Here is a 23,303-nt window from a genome sequence, read left to right as displayed (position 1 = left end):
TGGTCAGCTCATGTAGACGTCATTTTTTTCCATAAATAAGAGCATATGTCTCATGACAAGCGGTGCCAAATTCTATTTTTACCCTTTGATAAACATGTCCCTTGATTTTCGCATAATTGTACATTTTGTAGACTGAGTAACAGAAGAAAATAAGGGACAGATTTATCAGAAATTCAAAATACTTCTCAAATTTTTCTAGATTAATTTTAGAGCATGTGAAATAGGGTGTTTAGTAAATGTTCCATTCTGGATGTTTATTTTACTCGTTGCTTAAATTTTCTAAAGCGTAAAAATGCCCAGAATAATTCTTTGAGAATTGTGCAATCTTTAGAGTTCCCTTTAGGCGTTACTCCCTCCACAGTTTACAGGAACTCAGTTGGTCATGCTATATAGATGAAAGGAGATCCTTTGGTTGAACTGCTGTGCAACTACAAACAGTCTAAATTGTATGACAAAATAATCATATTATCCTGGAATTCAAATAATCTGTTTTGAATTCCAACCACTAGGAACATCTGACTGTGATCTCAGATCAGTATTCAAGCTTTTGACTGTTTTATTTGTTATTCTCTAGTACAGGTATGGGATCAGTTATCCAGAAAGCTCCGAATTACGGAAAGGCCATCTCCAATAGACTCAATTTTATCCAAATAATCCAATTTTTTTTTAATTTCCTTTTTTCTCTGTAATAATAAAACGGTAGCTTGTACTTGATCCCAACTAAGATATAATTAATCCTTATTGGAAGAAGAACCAGCCTATTGGGTTTATTTAATATTTATATGATTTTCTAGTAGACTTAAGGTATGAAGATCTAAATTACAGAAAGATCCATTATCCAGAAAGCCCCAGGCCCTGAGCATTCTGGATAACAGGTCCCATACCTGTACTTTATTCTGAAAGATATCTAATATCAAAATTAGATTCACATTAGAATGTATTAACAATTCTTTTATTTTAAATGAGTCATCAATATAATTTCCAATGACTCCCATCAACTTGGTGATGGTGGTGATCATTGACTGGAATAAACTAAACTGGAACCAACACTATAAAGTAATGTATTAAAGGTACATTTTCCACCTGTTGGATTTCACCTCTAATTGGAATTTTTTTTCTTGGTTTAAATTTTTTTCTTCTTCATAAATCATAGAATACATTTTTTTTTGCGTCTTATACCGGCTGCCAAAATAATTTTGCTGGAATCCCAGTGTGTAATGCATTATTTGGCTTAACCCATTTTATTTTTCCACCTTGTAGCCAGTGCAAACCAATATGTACTATAAGCCAAAAACTCACATCCATCTTGCAGCTTGAAAAAGCTGTTAAGCGAAACTCGTTGGCGTTCCATCTACTTTTAACCTATTTTCAATTCTATTCCTCTTCATTTCTGTTCAGTCTAGAACTATTGGGGGTGTGAGGTTTGATATTTCCTGGCAGAATCCATCTCTTCTCTCAATCTCAAATGCTTCCTTCATTTCTAAGGGGCCGTGGATTTGTGGCTCTTTAGGATTACTCAGCTCTTACTAAGTTTAGGGCAATACAACAAGGCCACAGTCCCGGTTACCCTGTCCTGCCTCCTATTTTGTGGTGTCCCAGGCCTTAGAAAATGATCAGACAGTTAGCTTTTGGGACAACTCCACCCTCTATCCTATTTTTCCAATTTTCCTATTAACTTTTTTTTATGGATTTGAGCCATGTTTTGTTTTTAACAACTCGCCCTCACTTTTGGTCATTATAAATATAATTATTTTTTAGATATCTAATGAACTTTCAAGTAATCCTTACTATTTGTCGCACTAGCACTTTTTCACTTATGAACTGCACCTTAATAATTTATTGTGATTAATTGGAGTGATAAAGTATAGATCCACTATTAAATACTTGGACCATTATTTTTTTTTAACTAACTTATTGGATCCTACTTTATTTATTGATTAGCACGCATTTTAAATCCATTGACCCTTTAGCTGATTCATTTATTTAAATATATGTTTGTTAGGATAAGGAATTGATACACGGCCTTATTTGCACTCACTCTTCTTTAATTAATTTATTGTCCATTACCGCTAAGGTAATACACCTTAATTTAGGGATTACTACGTAATCTTTTTGGTTATATGCGGGGTTCTTTTTTTCCCGTTTTTTACAATTATCTATTCTGACAACCGTCAGACCTCTGCATATAACTATCAATTTAATCATTTATTAATTAAGAGGTTCTGTATTCTTTTTTTCTCTTTCTGAATCATTTGGAATCCTGGCAGGGAAGGAGGGACTAATCACTGATGTTACAACTTCTCCACAGCTTACAGACAGCATGCAGGAACTACATAACCCACAATGCATTGCACTGGGATGATCCTTTCCTTATTGAAATCACGTGTGCAGGGAATTGTGGGGTTTGGAGGATGCAGGCTGAGGACAGATGGCTGTTGATACAAAGTAACAGTAGTCAGCCAGCTCAGCAAAGTAGTCAGCCAGCTCAGCAAAGTAGTCACAGATCAGCAGAAGAGCAGGGGGCTAGGCTTAGGGAACTGCCAGAAACCAATAAAAATCATAAAAAGTCTGCATATCTTTTAATTGATGTATATCGCAAAGTTGCTTGAAATTATATTTACTTTTCAAAAAGCTAAAGTTATGTTTTTGTGGAGTTCCCCTTTAATAACAGTGTCCACAAAATGGCGCCTGCCTGCTTGTAGTGACTACGAATTCCCAGACAGAAGGGATAATAATTTGTATAGTGTGAGTAAAGCTTACTTTGCTTGAATAAAATGATACAATAGAATTTGGAATTATTTCTTAGGGCGACGGGTCCCCTTTAAGTTATAGTGACGCAGCCACTTCATGACTTGTGGGAGATTTTTCTCAAGTTCAAGTAAATATTTAGATTTCATCAGGTGGGACACTTTTAATTGTATTGTCTGTTTTGTGTTATTCACAGTGAAGTTATTTGGTGCACTGCCTGTGGCTGATACTTAACAGGTGTAAAAAGTATTAACCTTGAATGCTTGGAGCCATGGGACCTTCCTGGATAACGTGTTTCTGGATAATAGATCCCATATGAGTAGCTTATTAGCGTGTCACTGATTAGTGAATTCAGTCCAAAGTAGTAATAATAAATATTATCCCCTGCAGCACTCAGCAGTAGTATATGTTCAAGAAGCCGAATTCTTTTCTGCCCCCCACATCCTAAATGGAACATTCAGAAGACACTGAGTACTGGAGTTCATGACTTTCAGCATGTCCACAATGGAACTTACTCTGTTGTGAATCGGCAATGCGGCTTCATTACACCATCTGATCTACTGGGCAAAAGACCAGCTGCATTATATATGCTGTGCCTGGACCTGGGCCACACAAACTAAAGGAGAACTAAAAGTTAAATAAATAATTAGGATAGCAATGTTGTACATGATGTTTTGAGCTTCTTTACCAGCCCAAGGCAACCACTGCCCTTTAGCAGTAAAGATCTGTGTCTCCAAAGATGCCCCAGTAGCTCCCCATCTTCTTTTCTGCTGATTCACTGCACATGCTCTGTGCTGCTGTCACTTACTGAGCTTAGGGACCAACACACAAGATACTGAATATACAGTATAAACAGGTGTGTTATCCAAAATGCTCAGGACCTGGGGTTTTCCGGATAACGGGTCTTTGTGTAATTTGGATCTTCATGCCTTAGGTTACTAGACAATCTTGTAAGCATTAAATAAACCCAAATAGGCTGGTTTTGCTTCCAATAAGGATTAATTATTTCTTAGTTGGGATCAAGTACAAGCGACTGTTTTATTATTACACAGAAAAAGGAAATAATTTTAAAAATGATGATTATTTGGATAAAATAGGGTCTATGGGGTAGAATCACTACCGAGCGAATTTTCACCAGCGACACCACCTGACACCACTTTGATGCGGTACAACTACGGCAATTCACTAATTTGCAAAGTTTCGTCCTGGGCGCCGAATGCTGGCGACTTTTCTCTAGCGATACTTCAGGAGTGCGAGCATTTCATAGCAAAGCTGCGCTAGCGTTCATTTGTGCCTAGCGAACATTCACTAGTGATCTTGCGCTTAGGTCAATTTGCATACGGCGAGTAATTTAAAGTTGTATGGACGTCTTTATTATAAATGTTGGTGCAAATGCTTGAAGTTACCACTTTTTATTACAAATCTCCAGGGAACCTTAATAAAGACAAGAGAGTTAATATAATGCCCTACACATGAGCCCACTGTAAAATGAATGTTCCATATGTTATGAAATGTCTGGAGAGAACCGGTTACCCAAAAAAAGTCTAAGTTAGGACTTTTGCAGGCAATTCCGCTTAAAAAAAAGTAAAGTCGCCAGGTTTTTTTTTTGAAGTTTGATGCATTTTCGGCTCACAGGATATGATGTAAGTGACAGACTATTGAGGAAATTCTAGCTGCTTTATAGCACATTGCCTGGTCTGAGGTGGCGAAGTCAAATCTGGCGAAAGAGGTAACGTTCAGTAAAATCCGCACTTTACTGAATTTGCAAAGTAACAGCCTTTCGCCAGAGCGAAAAAAGATGCCTGGCAATAGAGTGCAAACGAACGCTAGTGATGGTCTCTTTCGCTATCGAATTGACGCCTGCCTACTGTACTCAGTGTATGGCAGCTCAGAAAGCAGCACAATTAGCATTCGAATTTACTAATGAGCCCGGTAGCATCAGTTTACTGTATACAGACAAACCTTATTTTCTACTTGATCATTTGTAATGGCCCCTAAGCTGAATTTCTCAACGGCTGCTCAAAGCCCACTGAGCATGTGCGTGTCACTGACCCACTGAACAAAATCCAAGATGGGAAACTTCTCTGACAAGGCCTTAATCTTAAATACTATAGAGATGCTCAATTTATATGCTGGTTCCATAAATTCAATCTATAAAATATGACATTTCTTTCCATCTATTGTGTACTCATGGGCTTCTGTATCAGACTTCCTGTTTTCAGCTTAAACCTACAGGGCTAGGGCTTGAGCATGCTCAGTTTGCTCCTCTTCCTCCTCCCCTCCCAGCCCAGAGCTATGAGTGAGCAGGGAGAGACTGAGGCAAGAAGTGATGTCACAACAAGCTAACATGGCAGCTGCTATCTTAAACAAACAGATGTTTTAGGGCTGTTTACTCAGGTTTGTTTAAGCATTCTGCAGAATAAATCTAGTCTTGCACTATTGTGGCTAATCTATTGGCAATAAACTGCTTTGGTAGCTTTCCTTTTCCTTTAAGCAGGTACACACCATCTGCGTTTGCAGGCCTTTTCATACAACGTACCATGTTTCTTTATTATTAAGATGAAGTCACAGCAACCATTTATATCACTTTTACTGTACAACATCTCTTTCATCGAATGAAAGCCCAAGTCAAGTATAAAGCGCAGCTTAGATGGTACCTTGATATTATACATCTAGCTTGACTTTACAAAGTGTAGAAATAAGTACCTGCCTCAGTTAAACCATTTATTTAATATCTACACATTCTGAATTATTTCTTTGATCTTCTGTGATATTTACACCTTTTAATACAGACATCTAACATCGCTGACTTCAAAGGCAGGTAAGAGATGAAAATCCACTCACCCTTTCATTATTTTAGTATAATATAAAGGTCGCATTAATAGAGGCCTTGCCGCGTAATTCCCACAGGAACAAAAGTTTGTGGGTTTGTGTGTTTTGCTAAACAATAAGAAATATATTTAGGGGAATGTAATTAAAGTCGCAAAAAGAGCAAAACAATTCGCACCAATAAGACTAAAAATCCACATCTCGCAATGCGATATTGTTCCTTAAACTGTTTTAATTGCGCATTGCGAATTTTAATTGCGCACTCTTAAGAAATGCTTGAAGGTGCCGTAATCTTTTGGAGCAAACATAACAGCTTTTTCATTAAGAAATTTTATTACATTCACTGCGCAAAATATAAAATTCGCCAACGGTCTTCCACTGTCGGAAGTGGTCACTAAATCGTTTCTGGGCTCGCCAAAGCTATATTAAATTCTCGATCTCAATCCATGAGCATTTAGCCATTTTTAGCAGTGATGGCACAAATTCCCGTAATTCGCAGACGGCGAACAAATTTGCGAAACCTGCCGCGAGAATTCGCCATTTCGCCAATTTTTTGCCGATTTTTTCAGCAAAGCGAAACACCCCAAATTCGTCCATCACTAGTTTTTAGACCTAAAAAAATAACATTCTTGGTTTTGTTGAAAAAAAATCTTACAAATGTAGTCGGAATCAGCAGCTGCCGGTTATAGCCAATAGCTGTAGCTGTGTGTAGTTGTGATGGGCGAAAAAAATTCTGCAGGTGCGAATTTGCGGCAAATTTCCACATTTCACCGCCGGCGAATAAATTCGAAACTGCGGCAAAAAATTGGCAGCGTCAAAAAGATTTGGGAAAACATATTATGAGAAGGGAGACAAACAACACACTTTACTGGCTAGGAAACTGAAAGATCAGACTATGCAAACTAGAATCACTTCTATCCGCACGGATTCAGGGCACTTGACGTACAATCCTAGCCAAATAGGGGACCAATTTAGGACCTTTTACTCTAAACTATATAATCTAGATCCTAATCAGTTGTCTCAAAATCAATCACATTTGCAACAAGATATATCAGATTTCTTACTCAATACAGATATACCTAAATTCAATGCTGAGGACTTGGATCAGCTTAATCGAGATATAACACCGGAGGAAGTCCTATCCACTTTAAAACATTTACCCAACGGTAAAGCGCCAGGACCAGATGGCCTCCCTTATAGTTATTATAAATTGTTTAAACATATTTTGATGCCATACCTTATTCCCCTATTTAATGGATACCTGCAAGGGACACCCATCCCAGCCACTAACCTTACATCATACCTTACTCTGATCCATAAAGAAGGAAAAGATCCTCAGTCCTGCTCCAACTACAGACCCATAGCTTTGCTTAATTCTGATCTAAAACTCTTCTCTAAAATACTGGCAAATAGACTAGCCCCAATCCTACCGAAAATCATACACAATGATCAAGTAGGGTTTATAAAGGGTAGGCAAGCGGGAGATAATATTAGGCAGACAATAGATCTTATTGAAATAGCTAATGAAAGGAATAGCCAAATGTTAGTTTTAAGTCTTGATGCGGAAAAGGCTTTCGACCGCCTGAGCTGGCCTTATCTGTTTTCCTTATTACAGCATTTGAACCTAACAGGCCCTTTCTTATCTGCACTTAGAAGCCTATACAGCACTCCAACTACCTATCTTAAACTCCCAGGTCAAACAAATAAACCAATATTAATTAGTAATGGAACCAGACAGGGCTGCCCATTATCACCCCTATTATATGCATTAAGTATTGAACCGTTAGCGAGCTATATCAGGAACAGCCCAGACATCTCAGGGGTCACACTAGGAGATAACGATTTCAAAATTGCATTATTTGCTGATGATGTCCTGCTGACTTTAACTCAACCTCATATCTCTCTCCCAAACTTACATGCGGTATTAACAAAATATGGGTCATTCTCAGGCCATAAACTTAATTTGGGCAAAACGGAAGCCCTACCCTTGAACATTCCACCTGACAGATTGGGGCTTATGAAGGCTGATTTTAATTACAAATGGAAAACTACCTCAATTACATATCTAGGGACACAGATAACCCCTACTTATTCAGATTTATATAAATGCAATTATATCCCATTGATGCAAAAGACAAAAAAATTACTGTCAAAGTGGGCTGGTCACACTCTATCTTGGTTTGGTAAAGTGGCCTCTATAAAGATGAGCATCTTACCTAAGTTTGTATATTTGTTCGAGACTTTACCAGTAGCAGTCCCTCATAAGGCACTTAAGGAAATTCAATCCATGTGTCATCAATATATATGGAACAACCATAGACATAGGATATCCCGGCAGATAATGACTTCATTGACAGACAAAGGCGGTCTGGGGGTCCCCTCCTTTGCAAAATATTATGAAGCTTCCCAACTGAGACAACTACTGGCATGGTCACACTGGGACTCTTATTCAACATGGGGACAAATAGAAAGTCTTTGGCATGGGAAGGAACATCTTAACTCGCTAATATGGACACCTACACGAACCTTGATACCCACGACAGACTTACTCTCCTCTACTAAAATTACACTGCAGGTGTGGAGCAGGCTCAAGTGGAAATTGAAACTCTCATCAGCTGCGCCTCTGGGCATGATATACCTCAATAATGCCTTATTCGCACCAGGACAGTCTCCAGATTTTTGCTCCAGATGGCACGAAACTAAACTACATACTATTAGTGATTTACTGGATCCAGTGACTAAAAAGATCTTGCCTTTTGCGGATATGATCAAGATTGCACCCCAAGTGCGCCTACAATTATTCGAATATTTTCAACTTCGACATTTTGTGGCCCCATATAGCGCAGCTGCTCAATCGACAGGCCCTACAGAATTTGAGAAATTAGCCAGAGCTGGTTTACCACAAAAAGGTTTAATTTCCAGGATATACAAAATATTGCAGGTGACCTCAATAAACCATTCATACATGCTGAAATGGAACAATGTACTGCCACAACCACTAACAGAAGCAGAATGGAGCTCTATTTGGCAAAATGCTAAGGGTATGGTGACGTGTGCAAAACAAAAAGAAAATATTTACAAAATAATGATGTTCTGGTACCATACTCCTCAACAGCTAAATAAATTTTTCCCAGATCATCCAGCCACTTGCTGGAGAGGATGTGGGAATGTAGGTTCACTGGACCATATTTTCTGGACCTGCCCGGTAATACAGCTATATTGGGATGAAGTGACGAAACTTCTCAGCCTGGTTCTGGGCCAACCTATCCTAAAGGAATTATCAACATTCTTACTGGGCAAACCTTTTCCCAAAATGAAAAGGAAGACACAAAAATTGATTAATCATATACTAACTGCGGCCCGGCTGGCAATTGCTGCAAAATGGAAGAAACCTCACTCACCAACCGTGACAGAAGTAATCACTAGAGTTGACTCTAACAAAAATTTTGAATCTAGAATATCTTATATCCATAATACTATGCCACAGTTTACAGAAATATGGATGCCATGGGAGTTACGTAATCAGAACTAGATGGACTATAGTTAGGGGATTGACATTTCATAAGGCTTAGATGTTCTGATTCCATAACTACTGAGTTCTAAGATGTATCATTATGTCTTCAACTGTATAATCAGAAATATGCTGGCACGCTCATATAACGTATATTGCATTGTTCATGTTATATAACATACTTAAGATATGTCTGAAACTATTGCAATAAAAATATAAGTTACAAAAAGATTTGGGAGCACATCAGAATAGTCACGCACATAAAAATTGTTGCGCGTCAAAATTATTCCGACATCCATTGACTTTAATTAATTTGGACAAAATAGGCGCGCATATAAAATTTGTCACAGATCTCAAAATTGACGCACGTCGAAATAATTTTGACGCCCATTGAATCCGAATCCTGCTGAAAAAGGCCGAATCCTGGATTTGGTGCATCCCTAGTTTATAATAATGAGCTACCCATAAAACATATATTAAAGCAGTTGTTCATCTTTACATTCATTTTAATATGATGCAGAGAGTGTTATTCTGAGACAATTTGCAATTGGTTTTCATTTTTTATTATTTGTGGTTATTTATTCATCAGCTCTCCTATTTGCAATTTCAGCAATTCCCCTATCAACCATGCACTGATATGACTAGGAGACTGGAATACGAATAGGAGAGTCCTGAACACAAAGATGAGTAATAAAAAATAGCAATAATATTAAGGGGGTTACTGATTGAAATGTAAATTTTTCTGCTTTTTTTAAATAAAAAAAATTCTGACCAAACTAGAATCCACGATTTCCAATTTTTATTGTCAATAAAAAAAACTCGAAAGAAATGGATCGGGAAAAAGCACCACTTTTTCCGATTGTCGGATGTAAACTGCAACTTTTTTTGAAATGTCATTCAAAAAAAAAAAACATTTTTAGAATTTGACGCCTGAAAAGTTGGAATTTTTCATGAAATTGACGGAAAAGCCTGAAATGTTCTATCGTACGAGACCCAGCACATACAATAAAAAGATGGAGTATTTTCGGATTTGGACTTTTTGCAGCCTTGGGTTATAATAAATCTCGAAAAATTTGTTGGTTTTAGTTCGGACTTTAATAAATAATCCTCTAAATTTGTAAGCTTAGAGACCATTTTTTTTAGATGGGGGTCAGTGACCCCCCATTTGAAAGTTGGAAACTATATAAAAAAAATAATAAAGACTAATTTAAAAGCCCATTCTTTAACATACTAAAAGTTATCCACTTCTAAAGTCTGCTGTATAACAGACATAATAAACAACGTTGTCGCCATTTCAATAAAAATAGAAATAAATAGGATAAAAACCACTAAAACCACACAGTTGCGGAACTACCAGGGGAGCAGGGGGTGCAATTGGGCCAGGGCCCGCACCCCCTCATATACCCCCCGGCAGCTTGCGCTCTGCTGATTTCCGAGAAGATAATTGCGTATGGAGGGGGTGGGGGCCCGGCTGCACGTTTCGCACCAGGGCCCGTCCCCCTCTAGTTACGTTACTGAAACCACAGTTAACCTTGTTTTTTGTCCCAGTGACCTATTTTCTGTTCAGATATCGGCCATACAATTTCTCTTTGTTCGTGATGGACAATTTGTTTTTTGGTAGCAAGTGTATCATATTATATTATTGTTGTTCTTCTAACCGCGACGGAATGTGTTGCTCAGGAGCCCGTTTCAGAGGCTGACATCATATAAGACAAAATGATCATTGTGTGATGATGTCAGCTCCTCACAGGACCGTCTGAGATTTCATCTCTGTATTTGATGTCTAGTAACTGAATAATTGTTGGTAAACAAACCATGTAAGTAGGAGAAGTTTCTGGGTTAGGTACACCTGGCTCAGCTCCACTTATCCCCTGCTCTGATTCTCATCACTTATTCAATGACTTTGTTTAAGGAAAAAAGAACAGTGCAGTGAAGTTATATCAACAAAGAGCAAACTGGAACAACCACATGTTGGGGACTGTGAAAGCCAACACTCATTTTATTGGTAAAGTTATACTGTGATAGCTCAACTCACGCAACAGTGTTTTATTAGTATTTTCTAATATGTGCATACAATATTTATGTTTGTTTTTTTAAACATTAAAATTTTTTACTTTTTTTGGTCTTTAGTTCTCCTTTTAAAACTACTTTTTTTTGCTAGAGAGCAAATCCCAGAATAGTTTAATATATTATCAAGAGTTAAAGCAACATAAAGGAGAAGGAAAGCTACCGAAGCAGTTTATTGCCAATAGATTAGCCACAATAGTACAAGCGATAACACTATATTTATTCTGTAGAATGGTTTACCACCTGTTTACCATAGAGTAAACAGCTCTAGAAGCTCTCTCTGTTTAGGATAGCAGCTGCCATATTAGTTTGCTATGACATCACTACCTGTCTGAGTCTCTCCCTGCGAGGAGGGAGGGATAGAGAGAGGAGCAAACTGAGCATGCTCAAGCCCAAGCCCTGGAGGTTTAAGCTGAAAACAGGAAGTCTGATACAGAAGCCCATGAGTACACAATAGAAGGAAAGAAATGTGGTGTTTCTTTTGACAGAGGACTCAGAGCAGCATTACTTTGAGGGTTTACTGGTGTATTTATATAGACCTTTCTGACAATCTTAAGGTGGTGGACATAGTGCAGGGAGTCCACATTTTCATTAGTGAATTCTCTTAAATCCTTAATTAAGAACTAGTGGGCACAGTGGAACAGTTTTATAGAAAGATTAGGTAAAATAAACTAAAAGTGTGCACTAATGATGGGCAAATTTCTCGCATTTCGATTCGCCAAAAAATATGCGAATTTCCAGAGAAATTCGTGAAATGGCAAGGAATTTGCGAAACGTGAATGTGATTCGCATTAAAGTCATTTAATTGTCACCAGCGGCGGAATAGATGCCTGCGTCAAAATATATTTAATTTTCACAACAATTTTGCAAATTTATTTGCTGCGGTGAAACGTGGAAATTCGCCGCAAATTCACAACTCACAAGTAAATTCACCCATCACTAGTGTGCACTAATTTAGAAATGTTTGTTTTGAATAATAATAACAAGGAAAAAAATGAATGTATTGCTTACGGTATTCCAATCTCAAACAAGTTGTTCTGTATTAGTTGCTTCCCCAGCATAATAATACTAAGCTGAATGCACAGTTCTATTAGACAGCCTCCCGGTGCACACTGCAATTAACAAAACAGAAGGTTAATGAACTATCAAAAATTGCAATTTTAGCTTTTGCAAAAGACACAGTTGGGGTAATAAAGTTCATGCAGCACATATTTGTTTGCAAATGGCTGGATTCCCCATTTCTTTCCTAAATGCTTAAATATTGCACTGCTGGACAGTAACCGTTCTGCGAATATTTTTTTCCACCACCAAAGTTATACATACAGTAGGAATAAATATTAGCAATGTGCTATTATGCCATACTTAAAAAGGTCTTGAGGTGCTGCACTACTGAGTATATTTTAAAGCTGTTGTGAATCAGGAGGTGGTGAACCGAACAGATATCACACTCCATATAACGAACAAGTCACCATGGTTCCTTCATTAAAGTTTATTGTGACCCACTAATTGAGCCTTCTACAAAGAAAGCAAACATACAGTATATTGTATACACGAAGTAAACAAAATAAGAATAGTGTATGAAACGCAAGTGATAAACATGTCCTAAACTTACCGCTTCCATTCTGTAATCATTGAAAATATATGCATAGCTTCCAGGCCGTCCGACAAACCTAAATAGGAATTAAATAAAGTAAGGGAAGAAAGTACACAATTATGTTTCCATTATGAGTAGAAAAGGGATTGGCCAACTTTTTGAGCGTTATTGCTAAATGAAGCCCAGTTTGAGGGTCCAACCTTTAGCCATGGTCCCCTCTAGCTAATTAAATGAGTAAAGATATGGAAAAATATCAATATTATCACTCATTCAGTCATAGTTCCAAGAATCTCTTGGACAGCAAATAAATATTACCCCCAATTCTCATCCTAACTGGCTTTCAGGCTGAGGCCCTTCAACATCCCTACTGCTCCATGCCCTTTTAGACAATGCAGTCCTGCACTTTGGGTACCACTGCCTTAGTCCATGAAGTTCCATGTTATACAGATCCAAGTCTTATTGACAGTGTTAGACTGGGCAGGCGGGACACCGGGAAAAAACCAGGTGGGCCCCGCTGGCCCAGACACAGCCCTTGTGCAGAGGGTGCTTTGTGCCTGTGGTGGGGGGCCCAGTGAGGTGGTGAGGGCCCCCCATGGCAGCAGCCCTGGTTGGCCCCGGGCCCCTGGTCTGACGCTGATTATTGATAGGAATATTTAAATGAGACAGATAAAGCTTTTGGATAAAATTAAGTAAAGGCAAAATGACTGCTTTATAGTATTAACTGCCATTTCCCATAACCACTTAATTTTTTAATGACACATGACGCAGAGGTGATGAAACAACTGTAACAAAAGTAGGGCCGCAGGGGATATTATAAAAAGCATCTTCTGCACCTATACATTTAACTTGTCCTTAATAATGATGGCATGCAAATAGGAACATTGACACCTACCGTCCTTTAAAAAAGGCAACGTAAAATATCGAAGCATATGAGTTCACAAACTTCAAAAGGAAAGCCTTTAAAATGAGTCTTTCTTCAAAAGTCTTTTCTGTTTTTGGGACCTCTGTTGAAAAATGAACCAATAAATCATTTTCATCATTGGAAAGGTTATACAACTTCAAGGTTTATTTGTTCTTTTGGCCCATCATGGGATTTACAGTATGTACATGGGCACAGCAACTGGAGTCCCATCAACCAAACTTAGATTTTATCCTTTTCCCACAATTTTCTTGGACACAGTGAAGGCACAAATACACCATGCAGAGCCCAGGGGGTGCAATCTTCTGGAAAATACCAGTGGGTGTTGTTTGGCACCAGTGAGTAGCTCTTTGAAAGGTCTAAGATATGTGATGTTCACTGAAGAAATAGATTCATGTTTGTGGAGAATGTGTAACGTACTCGTCAATCAGGAACCTTAAAGGGAGCTGGTAATTTCAGATGCACAAGGTAAACCCTGTGGATTCCGGTGTTCACAACGTCCTTTTGGAGCCCCGGACTTTCTGCTGCGGAACCAACAAGGAATTGGTGCATTTGATAGTAATAAGTCCGTAAAGAGGTACCGGCAAGGATTAGGCAAAAGGGTCGAGGCAGATGCTTAGAGTCAAAATGCAAGCGGCACGATGCTTGCGATGAACGCGAATGAACTGACGCCAGCGCAAGACTGGAACACGTGCCATTGCCGGAAGCACACGCCTGTGCACCAGAAGCTGGGGAGAGTTGCACCGGGAGGCAAGAGAACAGAGAAGTCTCCTGGCGCATCTTACAGAATGTATCTGCTAAGATGTTCAATATGTTCAATATTGAATATATAAAGGATCTATGCACCAAATAAACTATAACCTCAAATTGTTTAAAGAGGCAATAAAACGAAACTCTATTCCATAGGACAGAATTTCCTCAAGGAGCTAAATCTCAGTGCTTTTTGTTTTAATATGGGTAATGTGGCATGAAAGTGTTAGACATATTGTGAATCTTAAACTATGTTTCCATGTATTTAAATAAAATTGAGTTTTCACTAAACACTTCCATCTGGAGGCACTGCAAAATCCTCAGGGGTTTGGAGGTGTAATGGTTTTGGTGAATGATGGTTTTGATTTAAATCTGCATCCTTAGGAGAAGGGAGGAGATCTCTTCACTGCTCTGCACTGCTCAATCGCACTTACACATTTGTTGCTGGACTACAAATGCAACAAAAAGGACTCAACTTAACTCTACTAAAAAAAAATTACTAAACACATTTGATTGTACTACAAATCCCAGCATCCCATCAAGGTTAAGGCATGCTGGGAGATGTAGTCCACAAACAGGTCTGTAATCTTACAAATTGCTTAATAAAAATTTTCCCTAGCTCTCCAAGGCCTGTGGCTGCATTAAAATACAAAATAATCGTCCAATAATAATTCCAGCTGTTCTGTGTAAATCATGTTTTTTGTTCCTGCACTTTGAGTTGGAAGCAACAAGCAGAGTTTCACTAAAAACCTATCAACTGGAGAGGTGACAGGTAACAGAGTTGCAGTAGTCAATGTGCAATATGAATGAATCTGAATTTTGGTGACAACTTGGGTGATAAATTATCAAATTTTGGAATTATTCCTTAAGTGAAAATGATAGATTTAGTTATTGATTGGATATTATTAATGAAGGATAGAGCAGAATCAATGATAACCCCAAGGCACAGATTTGAAAATTCCACTGGGTAAAGACCTTGGATGTTGTCCTCTTCTGACTGGTCTTCAGAGATCAACTCATTGGGCAAAAACACCCTGTTTCCCAAGGATTGTTTTATGTGGTGACCTTACCATACAAGAAGATTATTTAACCTTTTGTTTAGAAGTTTTTTAAATCGGAATTTTTACTGTTACTTGAATATTTTTATTTGGATGTTATTTTGCCATGTACAGTATTTTTGTTACATAAGAAGATCAGGCCCTATCTCCCTACGGTATAAAACACACTGCTACATTAATTGACTTAAATGTAAGTATCTGAGTGGTAGATTAATTAGCAAATAATTTAAGATCCTGAAATTTTCAGGGATGTGTGGGTTGTATTTATCTACTTATATCCAGGCAAGAGAAGATGGTGTTACCTTTTCTTTGGAACACTGCCATCCCATATCTGGAAATTTTTGAATCCATAGGACCAGATTTTGTTCCATAAGAAAATATTATTTTCTGATTTATTATGTGAAAACTTATGGGCGAGATTTAATTTGAGAAGAAAAAACTTTTCTCCTAATTGAGGTCCATTTTTTTCCCATAGATACACATTGAACCTAGTTCTATGGAAATATCCAAAACTGAATTAGGAGATGAGCTTTTGTCATCTAATTGAATCTAGTCATTTGTCAGACCCTTGAAAACAAGGCAAATATATAAATATATACATTTCACAATGTGCTTCTTACAATAAATCAAATTGGTAACATCTACTCTCTGTCCTAGATATTTGCCATTAATTTATAGGCAAGGTGATTTTTCATTTCATAGGTTTTGATTCCTATAATAAGCCTTGATCAGGTGTCTCCAGGATCATCAAGAGGCAGGATATAAATGTTCAGATTTAATTTGATGAGAAAAGTATATCTCCTAATTCAATTCCAGATTGTCCTATATAGCCAGATGCAATACAATGGATTCAAAGCATATCTAATTTATCATGAGTTTATTACATGAAAAAGTCTATGGGTAAAACTGGAACTGAATTGGAGAAAAAAAAATCTCCTCAAATTTAGTCTTGCCCATAAGTTTTCATGGGATAAACCATAAATATTTTCTCATTAATTTGAATCTGACCCAAATTCTCTTCAGTTCTTCATTTGGGATGTATACCGTCAAGAGAAATCTGGCCCAATAGGGCAGATACAATTTGATGAGAAAAGCTTAGCTTCTAATTTGATTCCAGATTTTCCCATACAGCCAGATGTAATTTAGTGAGAAAGATGTATCTTGCTCTTTTTCCCATGAAAAGTCTATTGAAGTCTATTGGAAAAAACTGAAACTCAACAGTTTTATCAAAATCCGAAAATATCTCATCATTTGTAGATCTGAAATCTATTCCGACCAAATCCACAGGGGTTATTTCCCCTTATTTATCAATAAATTTTCCTGAAAATTTCCTGTGTGGGAAAAAAACTTGAAAAAATTGTGAAAAACTCAAATTGTATGAATTTTTCAGATTTTCCTCTGATTTTTAAGTTTTTTGCCCAAAAACCACAAAATCTTCAGATTATTGCATGAAACCCAGAGCAGATCAGGATATCTTTTGGACTTCTCTTATTGACTTATATGCAACATTGGCAGGTTTTAATAAATCCTGAAAAACTTTAAAACTTTGGCACTCAGGCTTTAACAAATAACCCCCTTAAGTTTTCATGTGATAAACGACTAAATAATATTTTTTATCGATTCATTAAAAAAAAACTTGCCTATGAAAACTCAACACAAGTGTATGGGGAAACTTAAAACTGACTAGAGGAGATATGTTTTTCTCATGAAATTGTTTTTAAGGGCCATATACAGTTTGAGGAGAAAACGTTACTCCTAACTCAGTTCAGTTTTCCCATAGACTTGAATGGAGTTTTGACTCATTTTTTCTTGTTGAATCTGGCCCATATTACTAGTGATGGGCCGTTTCACTTCGCCGAAAAATTTGTGAATTTCCTGCAAAATTCGCAAAACAGCGAAAAATTCACGAAACGGCGCCTGTGTCTCGTTTTTGATGCCGGCATCTGTTTTGTTTTCGTGCCCGTTTTGCAAATTTGTTCGCCAGGCGCGAATTTGCGTGATTTGCTGCCAGCGAATAAATTTGCGAAACATATTACCCATGATATGTTACAACATATGTTGAGCTTTGCTCATTTCATTGAAACACTTTCCCAAATCTCAGATTTTTGTCTTTAAAACATTATTATTAAATGCAAGGGGAAACCATTAATGTCAATTAAATGCACTTACCTATTTCTGTAAGCCATTTAGCAACGGATCCATAAATCTCATCCAGTATGAGTACGACAACCAGATTAATTAAAACAGCAGTGGCCGTTACAGTGACACGAGCGTTTAACCTTGTGACTTCGCTTGTACTAACTGCCAAGGCAGCGGCGGTCGTGATTCGATATATGATCACTCCAAACACTGCTGAAAATGTTAATGCTATCTGTGGAAAATAATCACGGAAAAGATATATATATATATCAGAATAGATATGCCATTTAAACCAGTGGTTGTCAGACTTTCCAGCCCTCCTTGAAAGGAAATTACTGTTTAACAAAGAACCACCATAATTGCACAAGGTTACAGATAGTGGAACACATTAACCCTTTAAATGCCACAGATCGTAGAATCTACGTTCTGTGGCAAAGGTACTTGAAATGCCACAGAACGTAGATTCTACGTTCTGCAGCACTTCCGGGTTCAGAAGCGGAGGAGCGGCTGTTAGAGCCGCTCGCTCCGTTCCTGCTCGATCCCCTGCCCCTAGGCAACGAGCAGAGCAGGGGATCGAGTGGCCCCTGGGGCGCGATCGCCCAAGGGCCCAAAAACAGCAGCAGGCACGTGTTACTTACGTGTCCTGCTGCTGCAGCCTGCACCGGATCGTCGATCTCCGCCCCCACAGCACACAGACAGGAACCACGAGGCAGATGTCTTCCAGGGGCTCTTCCTGATCGCCTGCAACAGTCTTCAGCGATTTTTTCAGGTTAGTGCAACAATTACACACACAAACACACCAACACACACTTATTACAGTAATACACACTTAGATTCACACTTACACACACTTACACATACATTTTTGGGGATTGGGGGGGTCACTTACACTCACTGCACTTACACACATGTGCACACGCACACACGCACACATAACATGTAATTTACCATTTGTACACACGCACACGCACATACATGGCATTGTGGCTTTTTTTTTTTTTTTCTTATCGCATCGTCTCTTTTTTTGGCTGAAAAAAATGTTTTATTGCCATTACGAATAGCGTATTCGCTAACCGTACTGTGCAATACCTTTTGTATGTTATTTCGGTGATTATATTGCAATTTTGGGTATTTTGGTGCATTTTTAGCCATTTTATTGAATTTTTAGCCATTTTATTGCATTTTCAGCTCTGCATATGTTGTGTTCACTTGTTTCTAGCCGTAGAACCTGTTTGGCCCAGCTAAAATATTCAAACTGTGATTCTGACGGCCGATAACACTAGTCTGGAAAAAAAAACATTGATTTTTGTGGTTTTATTGGATTTTTTTGCATTTCACTCTTTACTGCCTTATTTTGTTTTGCCTTGTAAATTTTATATACTATATATCCATTTGGGGGTCTCTGTGCACCACATAGTTTGGTATATCTATGCATATTGGGCATCAAAGTGTTCAGTAGACCCCTGGCGTTCATATTTAGGGTGTTTTATGCTGATACGTTACGAAATGTGGGGCATATAATGGGGTAAAAGTCAAGCTTTCTGCCAATTTTCAGAAATTTGATAAAAACCGTTATGTTCAGCATTGCTTTGCAGTTTGGCAGTTTGCAGTAGAAACACATATTTACCCATATTGGATTCATCAGAATGTGTACTTTCTGAAAATATATGGTTTTCTGGGGTCTCTGTACTGTTAGGGGGGTCTAATGTCGCATAATACACACACCAGGTGCTTATATTGCAGCAGCCAGCGCGTCAGACGTGAAAATGTATATACACTATTGTCATTTGGTGGTCTCTGTGTGCCACATAGTTTGGTATATCTATGCATATTGGGCATCAAAGTGTTCAGTAGACCCTTGGCGTTCATATTTAGGATGTTTTATGCTGATACGTTACGAAATGTGTGGCATATAATGGGGTAAAATTCAATCTTTCTGACGATTTTCAGAAATTTGATAAAAACCGTTATGTTCAGCATTGCTTTGCAGTTTGGCAGTTTGCAGTAGAAACACATATTTACCCATATTGGATTAGTCAGAATGTGTACTTTCTGAAAATATATGGTTTTCTGGGGTCTCTGTACTGTTAGGGGGGTCTAATGTCGCATAATACACACACCAGGTGCTTATATTGCAGCAGCCAGCGCGTCAGCCGTGAAAATGTATATACACTATTGTCATTTGGTGGTCTCTGTGTGCCACATAGTTTGGTATATCTATGCGTATTGGGCATCAAAGTGTTCAGTAGACCCCTGGCGTTCATATTTAGGATCTTTTATGCTGATAAGTTACGAAATGTGGGGCATATAATGGGGTAAAATTCAAGCTTTGTGACGATTTTCAGAAATTTGATAAAAAACGTTACGTTCAGCATTGATTTGCAGTTTGGCAGTTTGCAGTAGAAACACTTATTTACCCATATTGGATTCGTCAGAATTTGTTCTTTCTGAAAATATATGGTTTTCTGGGGTCTCTGTACTGTTAGGGGGGTCTAATGTCGCATAATACACACACCAGGTGCTCATATTGCAGCAGCCAGCGCGTCAGCCTTGAAAATGTATATACACTATTGTCATTTGGGGGTCTCTGTGCGCCACATAGTTTGGTATATCTATGCATATTGGGCATCAAAGTGTTCAGTAGACCCCTGGCATTCATATTTAGGATGTTTTATGCTCATACGTTACAAAATGTGTGGCATATAATGGGGTAAAATTAAAGCTTTGTGACGATTTTCAGAAATTTGATAAAAACCGTTATGTTCAGCATTGCTTTGCAGTTTGGCAGTTTGCAGTATAAACACTTATTTACCCATATTGGATTCGTCAGAATGTGTACTTTCTGAAAATATATGGTTTTCTGGGGTCTCTGTACTGTTAGGGGGGTCTAATGTTGCATAATACACACACCAGGTGCTTATATTGCAGCAGCCAGCGCGTCAGCCGTGAAAATGTATATACACTATTGTCATTTGGGGGTCTCTGTGCGCCACATAGTTTGGTATATCTATGCATATTGGGCATCAAAGTGTTCAGTAGACCCCTGGCGTTCATATTTAGGATGTTTTATGCTGATAAGTTACGAAATGTGGGGCATATAATGGGGTAAAATTCAAGCTTTGTGACGATTTTCAGAAATTTGATAAAAACCGTTATGTTCAGCATTGCTTTGCAGTTTGGCAGTTTGCAGTAGGAACACATATTTACCCATATTGGATCCGTCAGAATGTGTACTTTCTGAAAATATATGGTTTTCTGGGGTCTCTGTACTGTTAGGGGGGTCTAATGTCGCATATTACACACACCAGGTGCTTATATTGCAGCAGCCAGCGCGCGTCAGCCGTGAAAATGTATATACACTATTGTCATTTGGGGGTCTCTGTGCGCCACATAGTTTGGTATATCTATGCATATTGGGCATCAAAGTGTTCAGTAGACCCCTGGCGTTCATATTTAGGATGTTTTATGCTGATAAGTTACGAAATGTGGGGCATATAATGGGGTAAAATTCAAGCTTTGTGACAATTTTCAGAAATTTGATAAAAACCGTTATGTTCAGCATTGCTTTGCAGTTTGGCAGTTTGCAGTAGAAACACTTATTTACCCATATTGGATTCGTCCGAATGTTTACTTTCTGAAAATATATGGTTTTCTGGGGTCTCTGTACTGTTAGGTGGTCTAATGTCGCATAATACACACACCGGGTGGTTATATTGCAGCAGCCAGTGCGTCAGCGGTGAAAATGTCTATACATGTTGTCATTTGGGGGTCTCTGTGCGCCACATAGTTTGGTATATCTATGCACATTGGGCATCAAACTGTTTAGTAGACCCCTATGTTTATTTTTAGGATGCTTTATGCTGGTAATGATACATGGACAATACGATGCTGGAAAGTTGAAGCTTTGAGGTAATTTCCAGATATTTCACCCAAACCGCCAAATTTGGCAAAGCCTTGCGACTCAGTAGTTTGGAGCAGAAAGGCATGGGTACCCATTTTAGATTCTGTAGAATATGTACTTTCCAAAAATATATGGGGTTGGGGGGTAAACATATATTTCTGTGTTTTTACCCCACAAAAATGCAGTCAATGTGTTGATTTTTCATTAGCTGAAGTTACCCACGGGACTGTTTGTATGCGCTAACTTCATTTTGGGGCCTCTAAATGCCAGATACTTTGGTAAACTTATGAACAATGGCCACCAAAATGTTCAGAGGAACCCTGGCAATCATATTTAGGGTGCTTTTTCTTAGTACGTAATGACACATGGGTGATATGGTGCTGGGAAGTTGAAGCTTTGAGGCAATTTTCAGATATTTCACCAAAACCGACAATTGTGGGAAAGCCTTGCGACTCAGTAGTTTGGAGCAGAAAGGCATGGGTACCCATTTTAGATTCGGTAGAATGTGTACTTTCCAAAAATATATGGGTTTTGGGGGGTAAACGTATATTTCTGTGTTTTTACCCCACAAAAATGCAGTCAATGTGTTGATTTTTCATTAGCTGAAGTTACCCACAGGACTGTTTGTATGCGCTAACTTCATTTTGGGGCCTCTAAATGCCAGATACTTTGGTAAACTTATGAACAATGGCCACCAAAATGTTCAGAGGAACCCTGGCAATAATATTTAGGGTGCTTTTTCTTAGTACGTAATGACACATGGGTAATATGGTGCTGGGAAGTTGAAGCTTTGAGGCAATATTCAGATATTTCACCAAAACCGACAACTTTGGGAAAGCCTTGCGACTCAGTAGTTTGGAGCAATAAGGCATGGGTACCCATTTTAGATTCTGTAGAATGTGTACTTTCCAAAAATATATGGTTTTGGGGGGTAAACATATATTTCTGTGTTTTTACCCCACAAAAATGCAGTCAATGTGTTGATTTTTCATTAGATGAAGTTACCCACAAGACTATTTGTATGCGCTAACTTCATTTTGGGGCCTCTAAATGCCAGATACTTTGGTAAACCTATGAACAATGGCCACCAAACTGTTTGGAGGAACCCTGGCAATCATATTTAGGGTGCTTTTTCTTAGTACATAATGACACATGGGTGATATGGTGCTGGGAAGTTGAAGCTTTGAGGCAATTTTCAGATATTTCACCAAAACCGACAACTTTGGGAAAGCCTTGCGACTCAGTAGTTTGGAGCAGAAAGGCATGGGTACCCATTTTAGATTCAGTAGAATGTGTACTTTCCAAAAATATATGGGTTTGGGGGGTAAACATATATTTCTGTGTTTTTACCCCACAAAAATGCAGTCAATGTGTTGATTTTTCATTAGCTGAAGTTACCCACAGGACTATTTGTATGCACTAACTTCATTTTGGGGCCTCTAAATGCCAGATACTTTGGTAAACCTATGAACAATGGCCACCAAACTGTTTGGAGGAACCCTGGCAATCATATTTAGGGTGCTTTTTCTTGGTGCGTAACGATACATGGGTGATATGGTGCTGAGAAGTTGAAGCTTTGAGGCAATTTTCAGATATTTCACCAAAACCGACAATTGTGGGAAAGCCTTGCGACTCAGTAGTTTGGAGCAGAAAGGCATGGGTACCCATTTTAGATTCGGTAGAATGTGTACTTTCCAAAAATATATGGGTTTTGGGGGGTAAACATATATTTCTGTGTTTTCACCCCACAAAAATGCAGTCAATGTGTTGATCTTTCATTTGCTGAA

At 38.3% G+C, this 23,303-nt stretch overlaps 1 protein-coding gene across 1 annotated transcript in view; it reads right to left on the bottom strand.

The window, feature by feature from the left end:
• Positions 1–23,303, bottom strand: part of ano2.S (anoctamin 2, calcium activated chloride channel S homeolog) — a 176,382-nt gene that overhangs the window by 48,886 nt on the left and 104,193 nt on the right. The window contains exons 16-19 of the mRNA XM_041587979.1: positions 17,646–17,847; positions 13,642–13,753; positions 12,768–12,825; positions 12,167–12,267 (exon numbers count right to left, since the gene is read on the bottom strand). Of these exons, the coding sequence (XP_041443913.1) occupies positions 12,167–12,267; positions 12,768–12,825; positions 13,642–13,753; positions 17,646–17,847 (473 nt within the window). The remainder of the gene's footprint in view (positions 1–12,166; positions 12,268–12,767; positions 12,826–13,641; positions 13,754–17,645; positions 17,848–23,303) is intronic.

This window comes from Xenopus laevis, chromosome 3S (genome assembly GCF_017654675.1).
Source record: "Xenopus laevis strain J_2021 chromosome 3S, Xenopus_laevis_v10.1, whole genome shotgun sequence".
NCBI lineage: Eukaryota > Metazoa > Chordata > Amphibia > Anura > Pipidae > Xenopus > Xenopus laevis.
The sequence above is the reverse complement of the archived record's forward strand: the minus strand, read 5'-3'. Positions and strand labels throughout refer to the sequence as shown.